This window comes from Fukomys damarensis, unplaced genomic scaffold (genome assembly GCF_012274545.1).
Source record: "Fukomys damarensis isolate Sample0158 unplaced genomic scaffold, DMR_v1.0_HiC HiC_scaffold_11, whole genome shotgun sequence".
Classification (NCBI taxonomy): domain Eukaryota; kingdom Metazoa; phylum Chordata; class Mammalia; order Rodentia; family Bathyergidae; genus Fukomys; species Fukomys damarensis.
In genome coordinates this window covers 37,736,289-37,759,722 of record NW_022900923.1, presented here as the reverse complement: position 1 = coordinate 37,759,722, position 23,434 = coordinate 37,736,289, and the positions used below count along the sequence as shown (strand labels likewise).

The 23,434-nt window shown below is 34.4% G+C and overlaps 1 protein-coding gene across 1 annotated transcript in view; it reads right to left on the bottom strand.

Annotated features, from left to right (window-relative positions):
* Nek7 (NIMA related kinase 7) overlaps positions 1-23,434 on the bottom strand; it is a 70,697-nt gene that overhangs the window by 41,488 nt on the left and 5,775 nt on the right. Inside the window, exons 2-4 of the mRNA XM_010635397.3 lie at positions 10,261-10,401; positions 1,594-1,656; positions 136-246 (exon numbers count right to left, since the gene is read on the bottom strand). Coding sequence (XP_010633699.1) covers positions 136-246; positions 1,594-1,656; positions 10,261-10,401 — 315 coding nt within the window. The remainder of the gene's footprint in view (positions 1-135; positions 247-1,593; positions 1,657-10,260; positions 10,402-23,434) is intronic.

The window sequence follows — 23,434 nt, the reverse complement described above, 5'->3', positions numbered from 1 at the left end:
CTATGACTTATTTCTTTTGCCCTGACCGTATGCTAAGCATGGCACTGGGGTTTTCAATATGCCTACATGTTTATCAGACGATTCTACAACAAAAAAGGTAAAGCTTTTAAGAAGAGAAAAAAAAAAAAACCTTACCTTTATCATTCTGGATAGATCACCAGCATCTGCTAATTCCAAAACTATGTTTAGTTCATTATCTTCAATGAATGATGCATAATATTTAATTACATTTGGATGATTGAGTTGCTGAAGGAAAAAAAGGGCAAAATATTTTTACATTCCAGAGAATCACTTACTGTTTAGTAATTTAAAAATACTTAGCCATTGCATTCCATTTGTACAGCTCATAACACGGCACAATATATTCCTGTAATTTAGCAAATTTTAAAATAATTGTAAGTAAAACTAGGCATGAATTAATTTTAATATTCTTTATTAAAGATAATAAATTGCATATGTAAAAGTACTGCTGTTTCCAATATGCATTTAATAGATGCAATAAATAAGTGGACTGCAGAATTACATCACAATTGCTAAAAATTATATCCCTGAAAATAAGACCTATTAAGTCAGGGTGAGTATAATATTAGCCGGCATGCACAAAAACTAGTATGTACTGTAGCTTTTACATCAAATAATATAAGTAAACAGAACGAACTGTGATTCATAAAATCATCTCTTGGAAACATTTCACCTTATGGAAATACATGCATCAGTATTTTTAGAATCCTTTTGTTCAATCTTTCTTAAACTGATACAAGACAAATTATTTCTCAAAGAAAATTCAAAACTAATGGATAATTTTCATTCTACTTAAAGTTTTTCCTTAATTTTTCTATAAGGATATGTTATTTTTATGATAAATTTATACTTATTTAAACCTGTAACTTCATGCGCCCAGAATAACTAACTACAACCAATCAAAGAGATGGAAACTATAGGGCTGACTTTATTCTTATCTTTTTGGATAAATCTGATGTGTTTTAGGGCTTAACAAATGTATGGCATGAAACAAAACAAAATATGTCTTACCTAAAAATTTAAAATATAAGTCATACTATTTTTTTAAAAGAAATTTCCCTAGAAAAGAAATAGTGCACAGATAACTGGAATCTTAGTCATATTCTTAAATGGATGAGAAACTAAAAAGACATACTCTATAAATTTAATCATTCTAAATCTAGAAAAAATCGAGAAACATTATTTTAGAGCATTGTAAACCACTTGGATTCATCCACATTCTCAATGTAACCAATTCTGAGATTAAAACTAATATGTACTTATGTTATTTAACCTTCTGAAAATGTCTAGTTGGGATGGTTTAGAAGAAAATTTCTTGACACATTCCCATTTATCCATTTCCTACTTTGAAAAAGCTAATTTTTATCAAATATTTTGATTCAATTCTTTTACAACAAATCCAAAAGGTAAGTGCATTTTTTCAATATACTGGCATTCAAATTCACATAATGTTCCTGAATATCAGTGACATAAGGTAAGTCTTAAAAATCGTTTTACCTATATTATTTTTAGAAGTCACTTTGATCAACATATTTAGTCACGCTTGAAAAAAGCCCATAGTTTAATATTTACCTTGAGAAGATCTATTTCTTTAATGCAGTCAGCACGTGCTTTGGCATCCATTAAATCAAATATCTAAAGACAGAATTCAGGATTAGCAAAATAATACCATGTGGTTCATTACAATTCATTACAATTCTCCCCCCACCCGCTTAAACTCATAAATATGTACAATTATGTATCAACTAAATAAAAATTTAATGTAGTGGCACACGCCTGTTATCCCAGCTGAGTCAGGAAGATCGCCACAAGGTCAAGGCCAGCCAAAACTACATAGCAAGACCTTGTTTCAAAAACCAAACAGATAATTTTAAAAGATGAGTGTGGAGACATGTTGAAATACCAAATAGTTTCTCTGGTGTGAGAAACTTAAAGTGTAAATGAGCATCCAAATGTATAATTGATAACATTAAATAAGAAAAGGTTCACAGGGGATAGGGGAAGTGAGAGGGGTAGGAGAAAGGAACGAAGGAAAAGGGAAAAATATGAACAAAGTTTTTGTAAATAGGGAGGGATGGAGGGGATGAAGGGAGGGCAGGGGAATGGAGAAAAACTAAGAACCAAGGTGCATCATGTAGGTACAAGTTCTCAAAGATGAATATAACCATTATAAGCCTAAAATGCACTAATAAACTTAATGAAAAAAAAAGTGTGGAGATACTAAATTTCAAAATAGAAGTAAAAGCTATAAACTCACTATTTAAAACTTTTTAGCTTTTGCTCACCCATTTCTATTTCATGTACAAATGCATGAAGTTTTTACATAATGAAAACAGTAGCAGTATATAAATTATGTGATTTTTCTCCTAACAGGAAAAATAGTTTTCATATTTCTAAAGTCTTCAGTTTAGTTTATTTATAATTAAAATTTCAAGGATCAATTTTATACTTTACCAGTGTTAATGTGAAACAGCTGAGGTACTGCATATTGCTAAGATTTTAAAAAATTAGAGGACACCAAAATTTCTCCCACTTAAGTAATAGGAAAAGAAATGTATATGCTGGAAGATGTATTTAAAGTATTAACTCTTCAATCCCTGGGACCAAAAAAAAACAACAACAACAAACAAACAAATAAATAAAAGTAGTAACTCTAAACACCTTAAACACTGAATTTTGCTCAGTACTATGATTTCAGAATATAACATGGGAGCAGAGGAAAACAGGAGAAAGGAAAGAAAGAGGAAAAAAACACTACGGCAAATCATCCCATATAAAATATCTAGTAATGCAGTATTTCTTGGCACCCATCAAGCCCCTGCACATATCAAACTCTGGTAAAATGAGGCAACAAGTTACATATAAATGGACACTAATACAAGGAAAAAGAAATAAAACAATGGCAAAAAATCTACCAGCAATATTAAAACATATACAGTGTGATATTACTGAAAGAAAAACCTTGTATACTAAAACTGTCTCCAAAATCATCAGTTTTATTGTACATATAGATGGTTGATTGCAAAACCTAATGTGGAGTACAATACAAACAAATTATTCATGACTACTCTTTCTTATAAAACTACACTGAATACCATTTATTAACAGATTTTATTACAGATGCAAGTAAGAAAGTAAGCTTGCAGTCCTTAAAGATAATTAAAATGCAAAGCATTAAGTGCTAACTTGTCCAAAGTCAATACCAGATCCACAATAATGATGGAATAGCAGAGTATGGTCAGTAAGAGCCTCAAATTTTAATTTATTTAGCAGAAAAGTATAATACCTTTCTGATTTTTATTTTTTTAATGTAAAATCAAAAGCTTACAGAAATAAGCTTTATATTTAGCAATTTCACAAAGAAAAACCATTCATCCCCAAAATTGTCAAAATGATGGATGCTAGAGAAACTATGCTGTTACAATGTAGTAATAATAATAAATATATACATATAAATATAAAATACAATATAAATATAAACTTGATGCTAGTGAGAGATAGGAAACACAAACACACACAAACTACTGGTACTTAAAAACCAAAATGTCAAAAGAAATGACTGATTCTTGGCAAATCATGAACGCTGATGCCATTCTCAGAAACTGCTCTTTAGTAGGGACTTGAAATATACCATGTGCTCTAAAGGGGGAAAAAAAAAAATTAAATGTGTTAGATCCAAAAGAACGGAAGAGAAATTTTTTAAGAACACAGAAAGGATAATGCTGGCATCATTGACTGCAATAAAGAAAAATCAGGAACTTGGAGACATACATATCTAATTGCCTAGTAATCAATGTCATTATGATCTGAAAAATTGTTTTTAATAAGAGATTATATATGTTCATATATATATATATTAATATATTCCAGGGATTAAACTTGGGACCTTTTGATTGTAAAGCAGGCAGCAGAATCATTAAAGCTAAATCTCCAGCCCTGTACATATATATCTTAACACACACATATACACATATAATTTATACCAAGACATATGCTATGTAGAATCACAAATCTTTAATTCAACTTTAAATGAGAATTACAAATTAACTTTTCTGTCTTTTTACATTTTTGTTTTAAAAAATTTTTAATTAGTACATGTTTGCAGTACATGGTGATTTCATTCATCCTGCTATGTTGGTACCTAACATGATTTAATTATTTTATTTCCCTTTGTCCTTCCTTTACTCCCGCTCCCTCCACCTCTTGTTTCCTTATCATTTGCAAAAGATCTATCTCCCTATTTCTTACCTATCTTTATTCTTCTGTAAATTAGTTATACTTTGGTTTTCTCATAAGAGAAACAATGTGATACTTAAACTTTTTATTTTTACTAAAATTTTCAGTAATATCAAAAGCCATACCTCAAACACGAGAAATATGGATTACTGTCACATTAAATGCAAAACTAAATTTAGAAACAAACACATATACCAATACATTTAATAAGAAATTCAGAAGTATCATATCCTCCTTTTAACTAGCAAGTCAAGACAAAATACTTAACTTTTATATTAAATTATTCCCAGACATAAATTCAAAGCAGTCCGATGACTTCATGTGCAGGAAGATAATGTATATGGAGAAAAAATCTGGACTTTATAGAAATATGTTAGATGTGTACAAGTGCATCTTCAGGAAGACCTTTTTGTTTCTATGAATGTTTTATTCAGTTTTAAAACTACTTTGCATTTCATTAAAGCAAATTTATTAGCTGTGGTTAGGAAACTTTGGGCTGATAAATTTTTGGTACCGTTGTAAAAATCATCTTCTGATATATTCATTCTTTGCCAAAATTACTCAGAGCTAATGAAACTGAAAAGGTTAACACTAGATATTTTAAAGAGGAAAAAAATTCTTTCAAGCAACAGGAAAGGACACAAAGTGTAGAAAAGAAACTTTAAAAATACATTACTAAAAACAATTTGACAAACCTATGTATCTCATTTTAAATGTACTTTATATAAATGGAAATCTTAACCAAATAGTCCCTGAGCCTCCCTATAGTCTGAATAAATGAACTGAGCAGATTATCTCTGAATTGAGTAGCCCAGTCCTCCATATGACGACGGGTCCTTAGTTCCTTTTCTCTCACCCACGAATACTTCTGTTATTCCACTATTCATACCTCTCTTAACCCTGGAGATTAACAATGCTGCTCAACTTTTCTTGGGGGAAAGTGAGGAAGTTAAGAAGCCTTAACACTTTCCTCCACATAATCAGATCAGCATTTTTGCCCTCATCTGAAAATTGTTGGTTGTCTTTCTAGCTGATTGGTAGTAGGCAAAGACTTTCCTTCCAGAGTCTCTCGTTTGTTTCAAGGGTAGGAAATAAGTAAGGGTGTTAAGGAGATCCATGAGAGAAGGGCTCTAGCCTTTCTAGATACAAACCACAGTCAGTGAACAAATAACCTCCAAATACTTCATGTCTCCACTAGTAGTCCTTTTCTGCTTAATACAAAGACATTCTAATAAGTGAAGCTATGATAGGGAGGAAAACAGAGCATAAACAGGTAAGTCCAAGAAGAGTTCTCAGTGCCAGAAACTGTGTTCCTTCGAACGGTGTGTCCTGTACTTTATTTTCTAACAGCCTTTCTTCTTCTCTCATCCTAATGAATAAACATGTCTGAATTAGAAATTTTAAAAAGACAGGAACCAATTTGTCTCTTATGGATTCCCTAATGCCCTAGCAAGTGACAGAATAGAAAGAGATGCCTGTTTGTGTTAGTAATTATTGTATGAGTTTTTAAAAACCTTGGATTACAAGGAATGCTTTTTAACTGAATAGCCTAGTATATAGTTGTATAACTTCTACCCATCAGTAAACTTTATACAAATTTCTTTAAAATTAAAAATATTATCCTCTTTAATATTTTGTGAGACTGAAGCTCAGCAAAGCTGAGTCACTGAGGAGACCAAATATATGGCTATAGAGGGTATAAATGCATTAAAATTATGCTATACATTATGGAAAAAAATCACTGCCCACAAATTTTTAATTATATGCAGATATGCAGACTCTATAATCTAAAATTAAAAGTTTATGTGTGCACACAACTTACAGGTAAACAAAGAAAAATTAAGTCTTATGAACTAAGGTTCAAATATTTCACCTTGTAGGGTTAAAAAGAAATTACAGTAAAAATGATCAAAGACCTGATATGCAGTTAAACTCAAAATTCATTCTATTGTAATACCATGCCACTGGACTGATAAAAACCAATTCCAATTATATACCTCTAGTCAATGAGCTATATATAATAAAATAAAGGTTGTAGATACAGTAGCAAGGACTTAAAAGCTAACAACACTGATTCTTTACTTGGGTTTTCAAATGTCCAACGACAACAAAGGCAAGATAAAAAAACTGGCAAGTTTCCATTTTGCATCTGTCTCCACAACTACCACCTTGGATTCCGAGAGTAACAGCTCTGTTCAATAAACACCTTGTGATAGTCCAAACTATGCTCCCTTGGTGTTCCGTTTGAACACCAAGACCCTTCCGGACAATCCAGACAAATGATCACGCAGACCACAGCTGTCCCTTCATCTATATAATCTGGAATCTCTTATCAGTGCCCCCAAGACAGGTCTGGAAATGGCTGGACCTTTATTTCTGAGTAGTGATACTGATAAAGTTCCTTCCTTGCCTTCATCATGACTGGTCTCTCTGACTGGCATCCTGGGATGGGTGGCAGAACCTAGTCTACTTGGACCCCTGGAGCTAGTGCCTTTACCCTAACCTCCAGTAACAGTATGAGATCTACACAATCCTTTGATACTCTTCCAATGTAGAGTACTGAAGGTCTGAGATCCAGTTCACATGCCCTGTAATGACTCTATGAAGCCTTCCCAGCTCCCCTTCCCATCTGTGCTCCTCAAGACCGTTCCCTGCATGGTGCCTGTACTATGATTTTACCTCCCCTCTGTTGTACCACCATCAGTCTCATGACTCCTATACATTCACCTTAGTATTTTCAAAGCCTTACGTACTGCCCAAGGAACACTAACTGATCAACAAATACTGATGGAGTCAACTAATCAACAGGAAGAGAAATACTAAAGAAAGAAAGCAGAGAAAGGGGGAAAAAGCTGGCACTCAGAATTTCAAAATTGTTAAGGTGCCATCTTTTTGTAAATGAACTATGATGGGTCATAGGTAAATTTTCAAAAAGACTGGTAATTCCTGCCATATGTTACAGATTCTCACATGTTGTCATATGCTTTAGGCTCTCCGATTTATGATTTCAAAGTAACATGCATTCAGTACACACTTGATATAGGGAGAAAAGTAAATCCACAGAAAAGTCATAAGAATGTAGCACATTGAAACAAGAATCAGCATGCTTGAAATGCAAATACATTCCTCCTCACAAAGTCTTCGACACTGATCCCTAACTACATATAACTGAGTACAGCTTTGCCACATCATTTCAAAAAAGAAGTTATGTTTAAACTAGAAGAAGCCACAATATTAAAACTGAAGAAAGAAGAAAGGAATTGTAAAATACAAAAAAATGAAGTTTAACTTTTCACAGTATTTTCCCCCAAGAACTAGGGATTGAACTCAGGACTTTCATAATGAGTTGTATCTCCATCCATAATTTTTTAACTCCCTTTTTATTATTTTGAGACAGGGTCTTGCTAAATTACAAAGTTGTCCAGACTGGGATCAAACTTGCTATTCTCCCACCTCAGCTTCCCAGAGTGCTAAAATCACAGGTCTAAGCCACCACACATGGAAACATATAAAGGCATGTAGAAGATTTCTTATTTTTGCAGTGCTGGGATGTCAAACCCAGGACCTAACTAACACATGTCAGGCAAGGACTCCATCACTGAGAGCTACAACCCCCTTCCCCATAGCAATTTGAGGCTTAGCAGCGTATTAAATAAGAGAAACCCAAAGTATAAATAATTTATAGAACAAAATAAAAGATCTTTTGGAAAAGAGATGCGACCAAGAGATGGAAGAAGGAAGCAAGAGGACAGGAAAAGTTAAAAAAACAAAAAACAAAAAGATGTGCTACATACATGTATCAACTCCCCAGGATGAATGTAATCATTATGTACTACTGTGAGACCTGACTGAGCTAAAGTGAGTCCATGTTGGATGAGTAACGGCCCCAGAGGACGTTGTGTACCACTCCCCTTTGTAGTCCCACCCCTACCTAAGTTTGAACCTTTGCTTGGGAATGTAAAACAGAATAACTTTGTGCAATCTTTACTGCATAACTTTGTGATCTTAAATTCCTAGCCCCAACTGTGAATAATGTGAGTTAAAGGGCAAATGCTTAAGAGTTCTGGAAAATGAGGTAAGATCTATGCCGTATACAGAGACCCAAAGTTAATTGTTTTACTGTGTGCTTGTCCAAATGCCGTAGTGACCCCCGCAAGTTTCTTTTAATCATCAGCGTGTGATTGCTGAGTACGTGGCTGCTGACCACCAGCAGACCAGTAGCCTCTGTCCCCTGCCTCCAGGCAGTGAATGTTAAACCCCCCTTATCCCTCTTATAAAAAGGACCTCAGCCCCTGAGCTAGCACCTCTCTGAGCTACTCAGCTCTGGGAGTGCCGTCTGGCCAGATTAATAAAGGTCTGTTTCCTTTTCAACATGTCCGGTGTATTCCTTCCTGGGTGAATCTCGTGGCTGTGGAGCTATCTGGAGTGGTATTGAGCTCTTAGGAGCGGTAGTAAGGCCTTAGGTCTTACACTACAATGTACTACAATTAATAAAAGTTTAAAACTTTAAAAAAGGAGAGTCCAGACGGGACATTTAAGACTGAATGGATATACAATTATACAAATTAACTCATGCCTCTTTGAACTTCCAATCAATGCAAAGCAAAAGTAGAGGCAACTAGAAACAATTCCAATGGAATTCTAAGAAACCTAGAAGAGCAATGATAAAAACTAAATTCAAGATATGATTACTTTGACAAAAAGAGTGGCAAAAACAGATCAAAAATATTTTTAGGAGCTGGGCATAGCTGTGCTCACCTGTGATCCCAGTATTCAAGGAGGCAGAGGTAGGACTGGAAATTTGAGCCCAGTCTAGGTGACTCAGCAATTTAGTGAGATCTTGTCTTAAAAGAGGGGCACAGTAATAGCTCAGTGTGAAGCCCCTGATCTCAATACCCAGTACTGATGAAAAAAATATACATTTTAATATATATTTACATACAAATGCATATATTGTTTATTTCTTAAAATGGGTTGCAGCTGGGCATGGTGGCGCATACCTGTAATCCCAGCACTGTGGAGGCAGAGGCAGGAGGACTGCCATGAGTTCCAAGCCAGCCTAGGTACATAGTGAATTCAAGACCAGCCTGAACTACATAGTGAGAGCCTTTCTCAAGAAAAAGACAAAAAGCAAACAAACAAACAAAACAAGATGGGTTGTAGAAGAGTGATTCACTGGTATTTATAAAGTCTTTATTATTATTTCATTTAAAAATATTAATGAGAACTGTTCAACTCTGTAACGGCAATTATAAATACCTTGATCATTCTAATACCTTAAGTACCTTGCTTGAAAAGAGGAAGAAAGAAGATATTCTAAGGCAGAAAGACAAGTAAGTACTCTGTAGGCCAAAGGGTCTCCCTAGGGTAGGTGAAACTTGCCATGGCTCTGATAAATAAGCATCTCAAAACCTCCTGCTCAGTGGGACCAGAGATTAGGGTTAAGTCAGGACTTGGCAAAAGAAATGGGAAAGACAGATACTGATGCAAAAATGGAGATTTTAAATTAGGTGTTGATTTTCTAATTTTTCTACTTCATTTCTTTTCCCCAAGTAAATAAAGTTCACTTCATTTTCCTTTTCAGTTACTGCCACTGAAACACGATTGTCATTTATTATTTTTCAGATAATATGTTTTGTGATTCTAGTTTCCTACTGTGATGCTTGTACATCCAGATCTTCAGTTGAGGAATCGATGTCTTGCTAAATATTCAGTTAGAACTATTGCTGACAACTCAAATTTTCCTCTGAAAAATCTAAAGCTTCTGTGGGATCATTCTAGTTACTGCCAGATATGGATGAAAACCACCCAAATTTAGACTGGAAGTAATGTTTAAATAAAACTTTAAGTGTGACACTCAATTCAATCTTCCAAGATACAATGCTCATTCCTTCCCAGCATTATCATCTAAGGCTGTCATCACCCAATCATTCCAGAAATGCCTTTCTCCATTTTTCATATAGGACAATTTTACACTGATTTATATAATTGAAATCATCTTACCTGTACTTTTTTTAAAGCTACTGGTACTCCATCCAAGAGACAGGATGCTCTATAAACTTCACTAAATTGTCCACGACCAATTTTCTTTTCTATTCGAAAGTTGGCTAATGTATTATAGCCCATATCAGGTCGTAAGGCCTTCTGTAATTAAAAATATCAGAAAAAATTTCAATCACACAATAGACATACAATCATTGATCACTTTAACTTAAATAAGTGATACTTAAAAGCCACATGGCATAACACTGGATTACAACCCAACCCATATTGTTCTACTGTAAATTTTTTACTTTAGTGTAACAATAGCCAGCTGTGTCTCAGTAGCTATGACAGGGATACAGGAAGCAATCTTTGTGTTTGCCCACTTGGTTAGAGGAACAGCAAGGTGTGTACACATGTGTAAAAGTGTCAAACTGGGATTTTTACCCACATAATGCTCTTCTAACATGTTTTGAGCACATTTACCTGAGCATCAAAGGGGGTTAAATACACTCAAACCATTCTTCTGTTATAAAAACACATATTCTCCCATAATAGAATGTGAGTGTGACTCACAGTAGCTGCACTTGGGGAAAGCAAACACCCATCTGTGCATTTATCCCCTTGACAGACAAACAGCAAGGCATGTTCAGGAGTGCTAAAAAAGCTACAGGTTAATTTTACCCATGAAATGGTTACTGCTAAGTTTCTGTGCATTTAGAAATTTGTTTTTGGTTTTGTTTTGTTTTTTGGTACCAGGGACTGAACTTGGTCCTTGCTCTTGCAAGGCAGGCCACCGTAGAAATTTGTTTTTTAAAAATGGGTTTCTTTTGATTTTTCTGGTAGAAGTAGCCCAGTTCAGTAGAATGGCACATGAAAAACTAGGTTTGCAAGTTTTGGAGGAACCCAAAAGTGAATCATCAAATTACTCATACATGGATGATGAAGATGGTAATGTCTGACTTTGGCCATGTGAGCCAAAGTTCCTGTGACTGTGAAATGGAACAAGAGTTGACCAATACAGACACAGGGAATGCAGGCCTCCTTGAGTCATATGATGAAGAAAACAACAATGTGATCACATATTTGACTAGGCAAAATGGTACAAAAAAAGTCATGAAATCAAGTGCAGTGATCCAATGTTACATCTAGGTCCACAAATAGAGTGAGGATCTTGGCAGGGATGATATCTATTGGACAGAATGCCAGCACTGCCATTCGATATTGTGTGTAACACACAAAATGCTACAAGACATTGTGAAATACACAAATGCTGAAATACAAGTAAAATGTTCTGTATGCACCAGTAGCCATACACAAAAATATATTTATTATGATACCTCACTAGCTTAACTGAAAGAATTCCTAGGTCTGCTGTACTCAGCAAGGCGTTTTCATGGTAATCGCAGGAATATAAAAGACTTATGGAAAAGAGATGGGTGTCATCTTGAGGTTTTTGTAGAAAAACAGTGACCCTGAGGAGATCTGGTTTCTTTCAAAATTACCTGAGGTTTGATGACAAAACCACCTACCAAGAAAGAAAAGAGCTGATAATCTAGCAGCTATCCATTCATTGTTTGAGAGATTTGTGGGTAACTGTCAAACAGTTTTCAGACCATCTGAATATACAACTATTGAATAACACCTTGTAGCATTTCATGATCACGGTAGCCTCCTGCAGTATATGTTAAAAAAAAAACAAAACTTCAAAATTCAAAGAATTATTATGCTTTAAAACAGAAATTTATCCTGGAACTCAGTCAGGATAAATTCATATAGTAATAAACAGAATGATGTTGTGAACAGACTTTTTGCTTCCATCTCCCAAACTAAATGGAATGTGTCATTCAACAAAACGTTTATCAGTTTCCAACTGATGTTACACTCGCTAACAGAGCACAAGCTGACCAGAGTAGGAACTGTACACAAGAGTAAAGCATACATTCCAAAAGAAATGTTGCAATTTTAAAAGAGAATTGCATAACACAATCTCTGCATTTCAGAAAGATGTAACATTGGCCTCGCATATGGCAAAGAAAAACAAACTGGTACTGCGGATGTCAACATGGCATCACGATGGAAATAACAACAGGGAAACCTCAGAAAAATGGAAGCCTGAGATAGTAACTTTCTACAATAAAACCAAAGATGAAGTAGATGCTGTTGTTGAGTTATGCAGCAACTATGATATCATGTGAAACAAAATGTTAGCCAATGGTTGTGCTTTACTCAATCCTAAACATGTGCGGCATAAATATTTGTGAGTTTGCAAAGAAAATATCAAGTACAAAATATCATAGAGAAATCTTCTTCGAGAATTGGGACTGAACTCATAAAAGATCATTTACAGCAGAGAAAAAACAATGTTTCTACATAAGGAACTTCACAAAAAAATTGTGGAGCACACTGGTGAGCCGCCAGGTGGTGACAGGCAAGCACAGCATCACAAATATCTACTACTACAACAGGAAAACCAAAAAATGTCAACTGTGCTCTACAAGAAAAGGACAGGAAAATAAAACATACATGTTATCAATGTAAGTGATACTTGTGTATGGAACATGCAGTTTTCATGTGTGAAGACTGCCCTGGGTGTGACAGTTGAAGCAAAGATTATTTCTGTGATACTTTTATATTTACATTGTAGTTCACATAGGTTTTTACTTCAGATGTCATCTTTTAGGTTTTGTAAGCAAGTACACAGTGGATATAAAAATGTTAACATTTATTCTAAATGCACAATATAAAGAATTTAATACTTTATTGGTATTTAGTATTTCTGTTAACTATACACTGTATAAGAACCTCCTGACAAATAGCAAGACCAGCAAGATGTAAAGTATGTCCGACAAAATGGCCAGGAAAGCGAAACATATGTACTGTCAGCGTTAAGCAGTTACATGTGTATGGAATGTGCTATTGTCCTGTGTGAAGAGCCTCTGATAACTGAAGTAAAGGTCTTTTTTTGTAGATGTCTATTGGTATTTTCATTGCAGTTCAAATAGTAATTATTTCTGCTGTATTTTAAACTCTGTGCACCAAAAAACAGTACCATGTTGAAAACTGTGATGCCTGTTTTATAAACATTATTAAAAATATACTTTATTCTTTGATTTTTCCTATTAAGTATTCATGAATATAAAACTTGTAACACTAAAATTAATAATTCATTAAGAGAAATATTCTAAAAACTAAACATGGGTATTACATACCCACAACAATGTGCCTTTATGACAAAACCAGCATTATGCCCCCATTAAGGTAAGGTTGTAAGCATCCATTCAGTCAACAGATAGTTATTAAACTATGCATGTCTAACACTATTCTACACACTCAGTATAGAGCAGTAAACAATCTATGCACTTGAGGAATTTACATTATATTGAAGGAGGATAAAGTATATATTATGTGAGACAGGAAAAGCTAAAAATATAATAAATCAAGAAGGTTGAGGATAAGAAAGATTTTGAAATTTTGGATAAAAATTCCCTGTAATTCATTTTTAGTTCACAGATTTTAAACTAGTCCCATCTCCAATCTAGTATTTCTTAGTATTTTTCAAAGAATGTCTGAGTGGAAATAGAATATATATATTCCAATATATATATTTATTCCAAACTGCCAACTAATATTTGAAACACTTCTTCCTGAGAGTTACTTAGCTTTTACAAAAATATATTTCTAAGGCAGGGCATTTATTACTATATTATCACATGTTTAATATTCTTCATTGTTTCCATTTCTATAGAAAGTCATTTCTTTTTTCCCTAATTTTTTTATTTACTACATGCCGGGTATTGTAGAATGCATTAAGTGCTAAGGAAACAGAGATGAATCAAAAATGTTATCTGCTCTCTCTTCAATGGCTTACCCAAATACTGGGAAGCAGCTCTGCAGTATGCTATAAGATGAAAATATAGGGTATGGTGGTGGGCCTGCACAGTTGTTATCCCTATTGGAGTCAAAACTCAACTTAAAATTTTAGCCATGATACTAGTCCTTTCACTAATTTGTTTGTTCACTGACTCATCTGTTCAGCCATTTAGTCACAGGGGTAGGCAATAACTGAATGATCACTACAGTCAGACTCTTATCAATTGCTGAGATTATAACATATATCCAAGAAATACTCTTTTTTTTTTCGGTATGGGGATCAAACTCGGGTCCTTGCTTTTGCGAGGCAGACAGCAGAACCACTGAGCTAAATCCCCAGCCCCCAGAAATACTCTTTTATGCTCCTCATGGCACTTATTTTTATTTCTACCCATAAGAAAACCATATATTTAGCTAACATTTGCCCTTATTTCATCTTTTTTGACTATTTTTTCCTGGGCCTTTTTAAGATTTCTACAATACTGGTGAGTACACTTTCCCAGCCTTTTACCATTCTTCTTACTGCCTTATATCTTTTCTATTCTCTCAGCCCACTGAGTAAGTAAAACATGCCAGTGGGGCCATACTAGGACACTACTTGTAAGACTGAATACTAAAGACTTATTAATGTATTCAGAAATGACACTGGTTCATAAATACATTACATCTGATGTAAATTCTTCAGCCATAAAAAGAACCTTTTTTTTTTTTTTTTTTTATACTGGGGACAAACTCAGGACCTTGTGCTTGTGAGACGGGTAGCGGAACCACTGAGCTAAATCACCAGCCCTCAAAGGAAACCTTTTGAACAGCTAATGACCCCATATTCTGGACTTAGCAAAAGCCTCTTTAGATATATGGGCAGTAGTTTACATTAATTCTTAGTATTTACATTGTTAATTTCATTACATCTATCATGTTAACAATAGCTAAAAACAGCTTGGAAAAAAGTGATAACTCATTATCGTATAATTTGTTCTTATGAAAATTCAAATTAATTGTCAAAAAATACAGTTCTTACTTTAAAATATTTAGAAGCACCATATGAATTTTATAAATTCACTTCATGAATATAGGATTATAAGTGACATAACAATTACTATAAAAATAAAGAATACTAGTCAGTACCTACAACTTAAAAGCTCTCTATAATAAATTTTATATCATGTTATTTGATTTTCAGGCAAATCCTATAATGTAAATCTTATCAAACAAAATCTATGTCCAGCTGATTTCCAATTATGGTCTATGGTATATTGCCATGTTATAGCAGTCATCTACAATATTACCCATTATACAGGACCCTATCTAATGATCCACAGATATGTTCAAATTCAAATTTTTTATTAAAACTCCTAAAAACAGAAACATGTTAAAAATAGAAATTAAAAGTACCAGAAAAATGAAATTATTAAAGGAGACAATGTGTCATGATGTTAATATAAAGTATTTCTTTTGTCACAACAACAAAATTACATATTTAACAAAGGAAATTCACAAAGTATCATATTTCTAAAATGTATTTGACAGCAACATTTGTTTTTAAACTTTATTGGCTTAAAGGAGAGATTTTTTTAAATTGCGTATCTTTCCTTAGTGTAACATCTAAGTACCATTTCTTCTTTTCCCACACACAAATGGACCACTCTTTTCTTGATGAAGACTTGTCAATCTCAAGAGTAAGATACAGCTTCATCATTATGAATAGCACTGCATACTCTATATATTTTAAATTTGACTGAGAATCCCATCTTCAGTCTGCACAATAACTTGACAAATACTAGAGTGAATTGCTAAGGCACTGTGACAACCGCATGCTGAGAGCAAAGTCTCACTAATGTGTTTTGGCATGCAGGTTTGTAATCACACATTTACATATGCAATGACCTACATTTGCATGTCAGATCACACACTGTCTTGGTTTATTAAGACTGGGCACCTCCCCACGTTTGGCGGCCAGAGTGGTGAGAGAGGGCCAGAGGACGGTGTTTATTGGCAGTTGAGGGATGAACTGCCACCAAGGATTAGGTTGATATGGCCTCAGCATTAGACACTTCATTAGACATAATCTGTTTAACAGTGGGCAGTGTATGTAAACTTCACAGCCCATTTGCGGCACCTTTTTCTCCCCATGGCCTTTCTTCAAAGGGCAGTGTGGGTGAATGACAGCTTGTCTCATCTGCTCCCATGTCCTGTCACCCAGCGAAGATGTGGAGAGCTGACAGGAGAAGGAGCATAGCTGCACATCTCCAACTACCCTTGGGTCTCTCTGCCACACTGCAATTTGTATAAAAATAAGCTTGTGCAAGATGAGGTCTCCTTTAGGAGATCATCAGGCAGGTAATACATATACTTCAGTACTGATTACATGATATTGTAGTCAATGCCATATTTCATTTTGATAAATCACATCTCATTGTAAATAGCATTAAGTGCTCTCAATAAAAGATGGTATCATGAAATGAGCTCCACTCAATAACTACTTTTAAAAGAGTTTTACTCTCTTTTCTTGAATGGTATTTGATTCCAATACTTCTTTTTTAGTTTAGCATCTTGAGTTATACTGGAAATAAAATAACTCAAAAATAAGACTCAAGTCAGTATGAAATATAAACCACATAAAATCACTTTAACTTTTTTTTTTTTTTTTTTAGTTCTGCATTTGGTATGTAAACTGAGCCTCAGTCTAAGCTCCTTAATGGCCAGGATATCCTTCTAGGCTGCCCAAAAAGACTTTTGGATGAGTCACTGAGAGGATGTTCAAATTATACAAGAGTAAAAACTATATTTCTTCTGCTATAAAATGAGGACAATGTGGTCTTATCGACAACACAGGCTTTTAAAGTGACTTTCTAACGTAGGCACGGGCCCCATCTATCAGCTAGACCCTATATTCCACAAGTGCACCCTGAGCTTTGGCCTCTCCTTGGCACTCCATTTGTCTGTTCCCGTGGATTCTGGTAACTTGCCTTTTTCACACGTGGCCAGCTCATCTGAGAGATGTGACTCCAGTGTCTGCATTCGTAAGCAATCATCTTCAACGCACTCAGGCAGCTTTACATATCGACAGCAGTTATTCAACTGTCTAAAGACTCCTACAAAATGCTGGCCTTATGCTAGGTGCTAGATCATACTGATTTTTAAAATTATTTATTTATACATATATAGTTCCTTCTATGCATTGAGTTTCTCAAAGCCAGAGAACAAGTGTGTTTGTTTTTTCTGTCTTTGTACCTAGATTTCATGAAGCAGAAAATAAAATATTTACAAACTGTGAATATATCTGAAAAGTCTTAATAAATGTAAAAGGCTCTAAATACATAGTGGCTGACAATAATTATAGGTCGTCTGTAATTACAATCTGGTAAAGAAGCTGGATAATGTAATGGGAAGAATATAGAGCTGTAAGCCCATTACCTCTGCCTGTAGCAGCCTCCCAACAGGTAAATTCAAAGAATTTCCTTTAACCCCCACTAGTCAAGGAAGCCCTAATAATAAATCATGGTTCCCATTAGAGTGACAGAAGCACTGAATACTGTTTCAAATCAATCTTGCCTCAAATCCTGACCTAAAAATGGTTTTTACAAAAGAATCCACTGCATTCCCATAGTACACAACAGAAAAGGCACAGAGTTGGGAGCTGGTCAGCAAGGCCTGGGCTTAAATTCTAGGTCTCAATACCCTTCTGAGCTGGGCAAGTTATGCAAACTGTTTTGTAGCTCTGTAGAACAGGAGCAAACCTAGCTCAAAGAATTGTGTCCAAGTGAATCAATAAATACAAAGTACCTAGGACAGAGCCAAGCACCTGCAGGTGGCTGGGGAACACTAAAGCCTTCATTTTCCCCCTAAAAGTGTCTGTGTCTCCCACCCTCAATCTCAAGACAGGGTTCTTGTGTTTGTAGGTTGTTCTTTGTGTACTCTAGTTTTCAAGTCTATGTCTCTTTCCTGGTGTCTACCTTAATTTCCTTTTCTAGTCCTTTTTCTGGGCCACAGTTAAGTGTCTGTATCTATCTACTGCTCAATTTTATAATGTCAATGACATACTTCATAGAGGTTTCAAGTATCATTCAGGCCTGGGCTCTATATCCTAACTGGCTTATGTCATTTTTTACGTGGATTATCTTTGACTCATAAATGAATATAGCCTAACCCTTGACTATAAGAGTACTTGGGAAACAATACCTATTACTATAGTCACTGTACCAAAGACCTTTTAATAATTACTAGAGGAGAACATTTAGTACATAAAATCATGTTTGGTAGCAATTAGGATATCTAGTTGGAACACACCTAAAAGTTAAAAATCACAAACTGAATAGCAGAATAGTTTATTGCCCAAAAACCAGTTAGTTTGAAACTGCATGATCTTTGTAACAAAAACAGAGAGGGTAAAGCCAATTCAGCACACAGTATCTTCTAAAATTATTAAAGTCTCAATACTCCTTATAAGTACAGTATTTTCACACACTTGTTTTTGGAAGAAGTCTCAAAACAAAAGTAACCTGGGTAACATTCCTACATGGGTTTTAAAATATTACTCTAATTACCAATTATTAAATGTCCATACTCATTTAATGGGCATAAAAAACTGATTCTGGGAGTATTTTTATCACATTTTTGTGGTAAATTATTAAGTTGAGGATTATGAGATACATGCATCTATATAAAATAACAGTTCACATTTTTAAAAAAAGGACTGTGATTTCAGAAATATAAAATGTAGCTCAAATCATGTATCAACTAAGAAATGCTAGAGTGAATAAATTTTATATAATACCTTAGATGCTGAGTTCCTATGAATAAATCTCTTGGTGATTTGAATGCACTCTAATCGCCTAACACCAGGTTCTGCTAACTACAGTAATTGGAATTAACTTCTACCTGTCAGTCTCTGACTGTGCTTCCTGCTCATAAATATGCTCCATTTCAAAATAAAATTCATTCTGTGTGTCACTGGCTAATTCTCACAGGTGCAGACCTCCTAAACAATTAATAATTTCCTAGGACTAAATTAATTTAATTTGTTTTGAAATTTAAAAGCAAGGACATTTACTGAGCAGTAAGTTAATTTAGAAAAACATTGTGATAATTCTCTCTAGGGAAATTAGAATAGTAACAGCATGAGCTCATGAGACTCCCCAGAGAGAAAATTATGTCCTGATGATTCCTAGAGGTATTGTTATCAATGATCTAATATACAACCCAGTATTAATTACAATATTTAACACCATTAACAAGGTTTTCATTGTTACTGAAAATTTATGTCTTACTGGTAATTTTCACTTAAATTATTATCTTATATTCCATATTAATGTTGAATTTCTTCAAAATTTCAATGCCTTTCAATGATTTTTTTATCTTTAAAGATGTTTCTCATCTCAAAACTATACAAACCAGAATATACTTTCTGACAATATGTAACATAACTCTATCATAAATTCTTCCTATAGACCCCACTGAAAATCAAAACAAAAAAACTTTATGTGCCAGCAATGCCTAATGTGTGCTTCCTCTCATTTGAAAAAGTATCGCCCTGAAATTTCTTTAAAATTATTTCAAAAGTAACCAATTCCTAAAGCATCCCAAGTATCAGAGACTTACATCAGTTTAAACAATATTCTTCTAATCAGTACAACTAGACTCTTACCAAATAGAGGAAAATTATACCATAAGAAAACTGAGTGACCAAATAAAATGAAACATATAATTAAATATTTATTAAGACCCTGGTATTTGTAACATTTAATCATCATTAAATTATATTACCCAGCATAATAATTACGATACCCGCCCGAATCATGCAATCAAAAATACTAATTATCTTTCCTAGGTTATCATAAGCAAGATAAAGACAGAAAAGACATTTTTAAAAAATGTATTCATTTATCCTACAGATGTTAATGTGGGGGGGTTAAACAACAGATATATCACAAAGACAATGAAGACAATAAACAATACATAATAGTATCCAACATTCATTCTACATATTTATGTAATATGCAGAGAAATAAAATAAGTTTATAGGAGGGGAAAAAAGAATGGTTATATTAGATTGGGTAGTATAAGGATGATCTTGTTCAGGATTTAACATTTATGCTGACATTCAAAACAAAAAAGAAAGGAAGGAGCAGCCACAGGAAAATATCTTAAGAAAGAAATGAGCCTGATGTGTTTAAAGAATAGCAAAAGGAACATCAAGAACACTGTGGCTGGGGCACAGTGATCAAGGGAAAGTACTGAGATGAGGTTAAAGAGGTAAGCATCGCCGGAATCACACTGCTCCTTGACAGCAAGAATAAGCAGTTCGTGTTTTAAGCTGTACTGTACTTTGCAACGATGACTGACAACGTTGCATAGAAAAGGAACTGGGAAGGAGGATGATTAAGAGTCAGAGTGGATGCCAGGTGATCAACTTAGCCTGAGGAGACAAAGCAAGATGCTGAGAGTAGGTGGGGTTAAGATCTGATCTTGAGATGGTCAAGAGATTTTTACCAATGAGCTGAATCTGAGGACTAACGGACAGAGAGAAATCAAGGATGATTCAGATTTTTGGCTTGAGCACCTATAAGAATAGCGATGTCATTTATAGGGATTGAACAGGCTACAGGTGAAGCTGTTTGGGCAGAGTAGGTTAATAAAAATATAATAAAGGAAATAATGTGAAAGGGAAAAAAAATTAGATAAAAGTCGTGGAGAAGACAATTATTCAAAGACTGTTACCACCATCACCATCATCACCAATATTTAATAAATACTATGTGCCCACCAACACACTGCAAAATAGCTCTATATCAACTCTGTGAGCTAAAAACTATTTTTCTTCTTATTTATCGATAAGAAAACTGAGGCCTTCGGATGTTAAATGACTTGACCTCCATCGGAGAACTAAGAAGTTGGAGAATCAAAACGATCCCAGGTCATTTGACCTCAGAGCGCAGGCTCTAACCACCACACAAAGCTGGGACCTTTCTGTTTCCTTCCATTTCCCCTACACATTCTCCCTCATAAAGACTGATGCTCCATAGCATCTCATTCTCAGTCTTTTTTTCTCAATTTCCTCACTTAATTTGGGCAATCAGTTTCATTTTTCCACCTCCCTCACTGATTGGCTTTAAAAGTTAGTGTCACAGTAAATTAATTTCAGGTACTCTCCTCAACATCTATCACAATTCCTCCTCTGATCCCTTGTACTCCTAACAATGAATGAGACTTAGTCAAGAAAAACAAATGGACACACAATTACACATTTATCAAATCTGAGAAGCATTTACCTAAATCTGAGTATTTGTTTTATGAGTAATAAGAAAACTGTGTGAAACATATCCATAATCAGGACAAGACAGTAATATTCCGTAATAATATAGACGAAGAGAAAGTATAAACCTATGCTAAATGTAAATCAATACTACTGGTTTCTAACAAAAAATGCATACATTCTATGTTGTTTTTTAAAACAGCTACCTAGAAGGCTGTGGTTTTTCTCCACAAAGCTTTACACTACTCAGGTTATTGTCTGAAGCTCAACATTTAGAACTGTAATCAAGCTAGTTTGTGAACCACATGAAAACTGTTGGACTCATTCAAGAACGTATTTCATTTTGGTCAAAAAAATAACTTTATTCAGCAACTAAATATATAGTGCTGAAAGATTCCCAAATATCAAATTCACCCTCAAAAACAATTTCATCATTATGATTATCCCAACTGTATTTTAAACTTCACTTAGTTCCAATTAAAGTTGGGAAGCTAATTTGATTAATGTCAGCTTTATCTTTCCTCGTATCACTCTGAACGAATGGTTCATATAGAAATTCCAGGAGACTAGACAAAAGAATCCTCATTGTGTTCTCATTCTTTTCAGTACCATCAAAATTTCTCAAGGCAGTTTATATAAAATTTGAATCCATTCCTAAGTATGTAAACATGGACAATCTAAGTTCAAAGATAACTCAAATATAATTTAAAATTTCAAAATCACTACTCATTTGATATTTTCTTTATTGTCCTGTTCTTTCCCTATAATAAAATAACTAAAAAGCACATAATCTGATTAACATTTAGCTGAAGAAATAGAAACTAAATTAACTTTTGGCTAGAGGCTAATTATCCACTCAGTAACCATTTGTTGGTTACCCATTATCTATCTTTTGATATTGATATAAAATATGACATGAAACAATACAGAATACAAGCATAACAGTGTAAAGAACTACCTATAATCATTTTTCTCAGAGTACTCTTTTTATTGTTATCTAAATTATAATACTTCTTTTACTACAGTATTTTCCCCAAGGAAAACATATCATAAAACAACTTTTGTAATTAATAAACGTTATAATGATCCTCTAGGCACATGATGCTTCATTTATGACTAAATCTTTTTTTTTTTTTTTTAATACCGGGGATCAAACTCGGGTCCTTGCGCTTGCAAAGCAGTCACCACAACCACTGAGCTAAATCTCCAGCCCTAAACCTTCTTGGATATAATCTGAGACTATCACCTTAGCACCTCATATAAGGAGATAAAAGAAAGCACACCACAATCAAGATATGGCTGAAACTGATTCCAAAAAAGAGAATGGCACCAAGATACAGTTGGAGAAATACAAAATAACCAGAAGATGCAAATCTTCTAGTCATATGAAATATGTAGAATTAATTACTCCTAAAAACAGTAAGAAGCCAGACAGAATATGGCAAGGAATATAATAAAATGTATAGGTTAGAAAAATGACTCTTGCTGCAGTGTAGATAAATGACTAGACATGGTGAAATGAGACGTAAGGAGACCAGAGCCAAAGCTGCTGCCATAATCAACCCAGTCATAAAGTGACAATAATTTAATCTAGTGTGGTTAGAGTCAGGGTGCAAAAAAGTAACAGTTTCAGTACCTATTTAGGGAATATAATCAAGAGAACATGGAAGTTGCCTAGATGAGAGGTATAGGAGTCTCTTGTTTCAAGCCTGGGCACAGTGGATGGTAGCGATAATTACAAACTAATGTGCAACAACAAATTTCCTTTTGAAGAATGAAAGCTACATATATAAATATCAAGTGTGATACTAAATGAGGAGATAAGCCTGCCCCCCCAAAAAATGTTATAGAAGCTTTGTCTCTGAAAGCTAAAGAACATCTAAGCTTGGATTCGACAGACCTGGGTGAAATCTCAGCTCTATAACTTACTACCTCTGTGACCATGGGCAAGTTAGTTAATCAGTTTCAGCCTAGTCTCTTCATTGGTAAAGTCTGAAGAATAATGCCTTTCATGGTGTCTGTCAAAATTAATGACAGGATGTTTTAGAAATGCTCAGCACAGGTCAG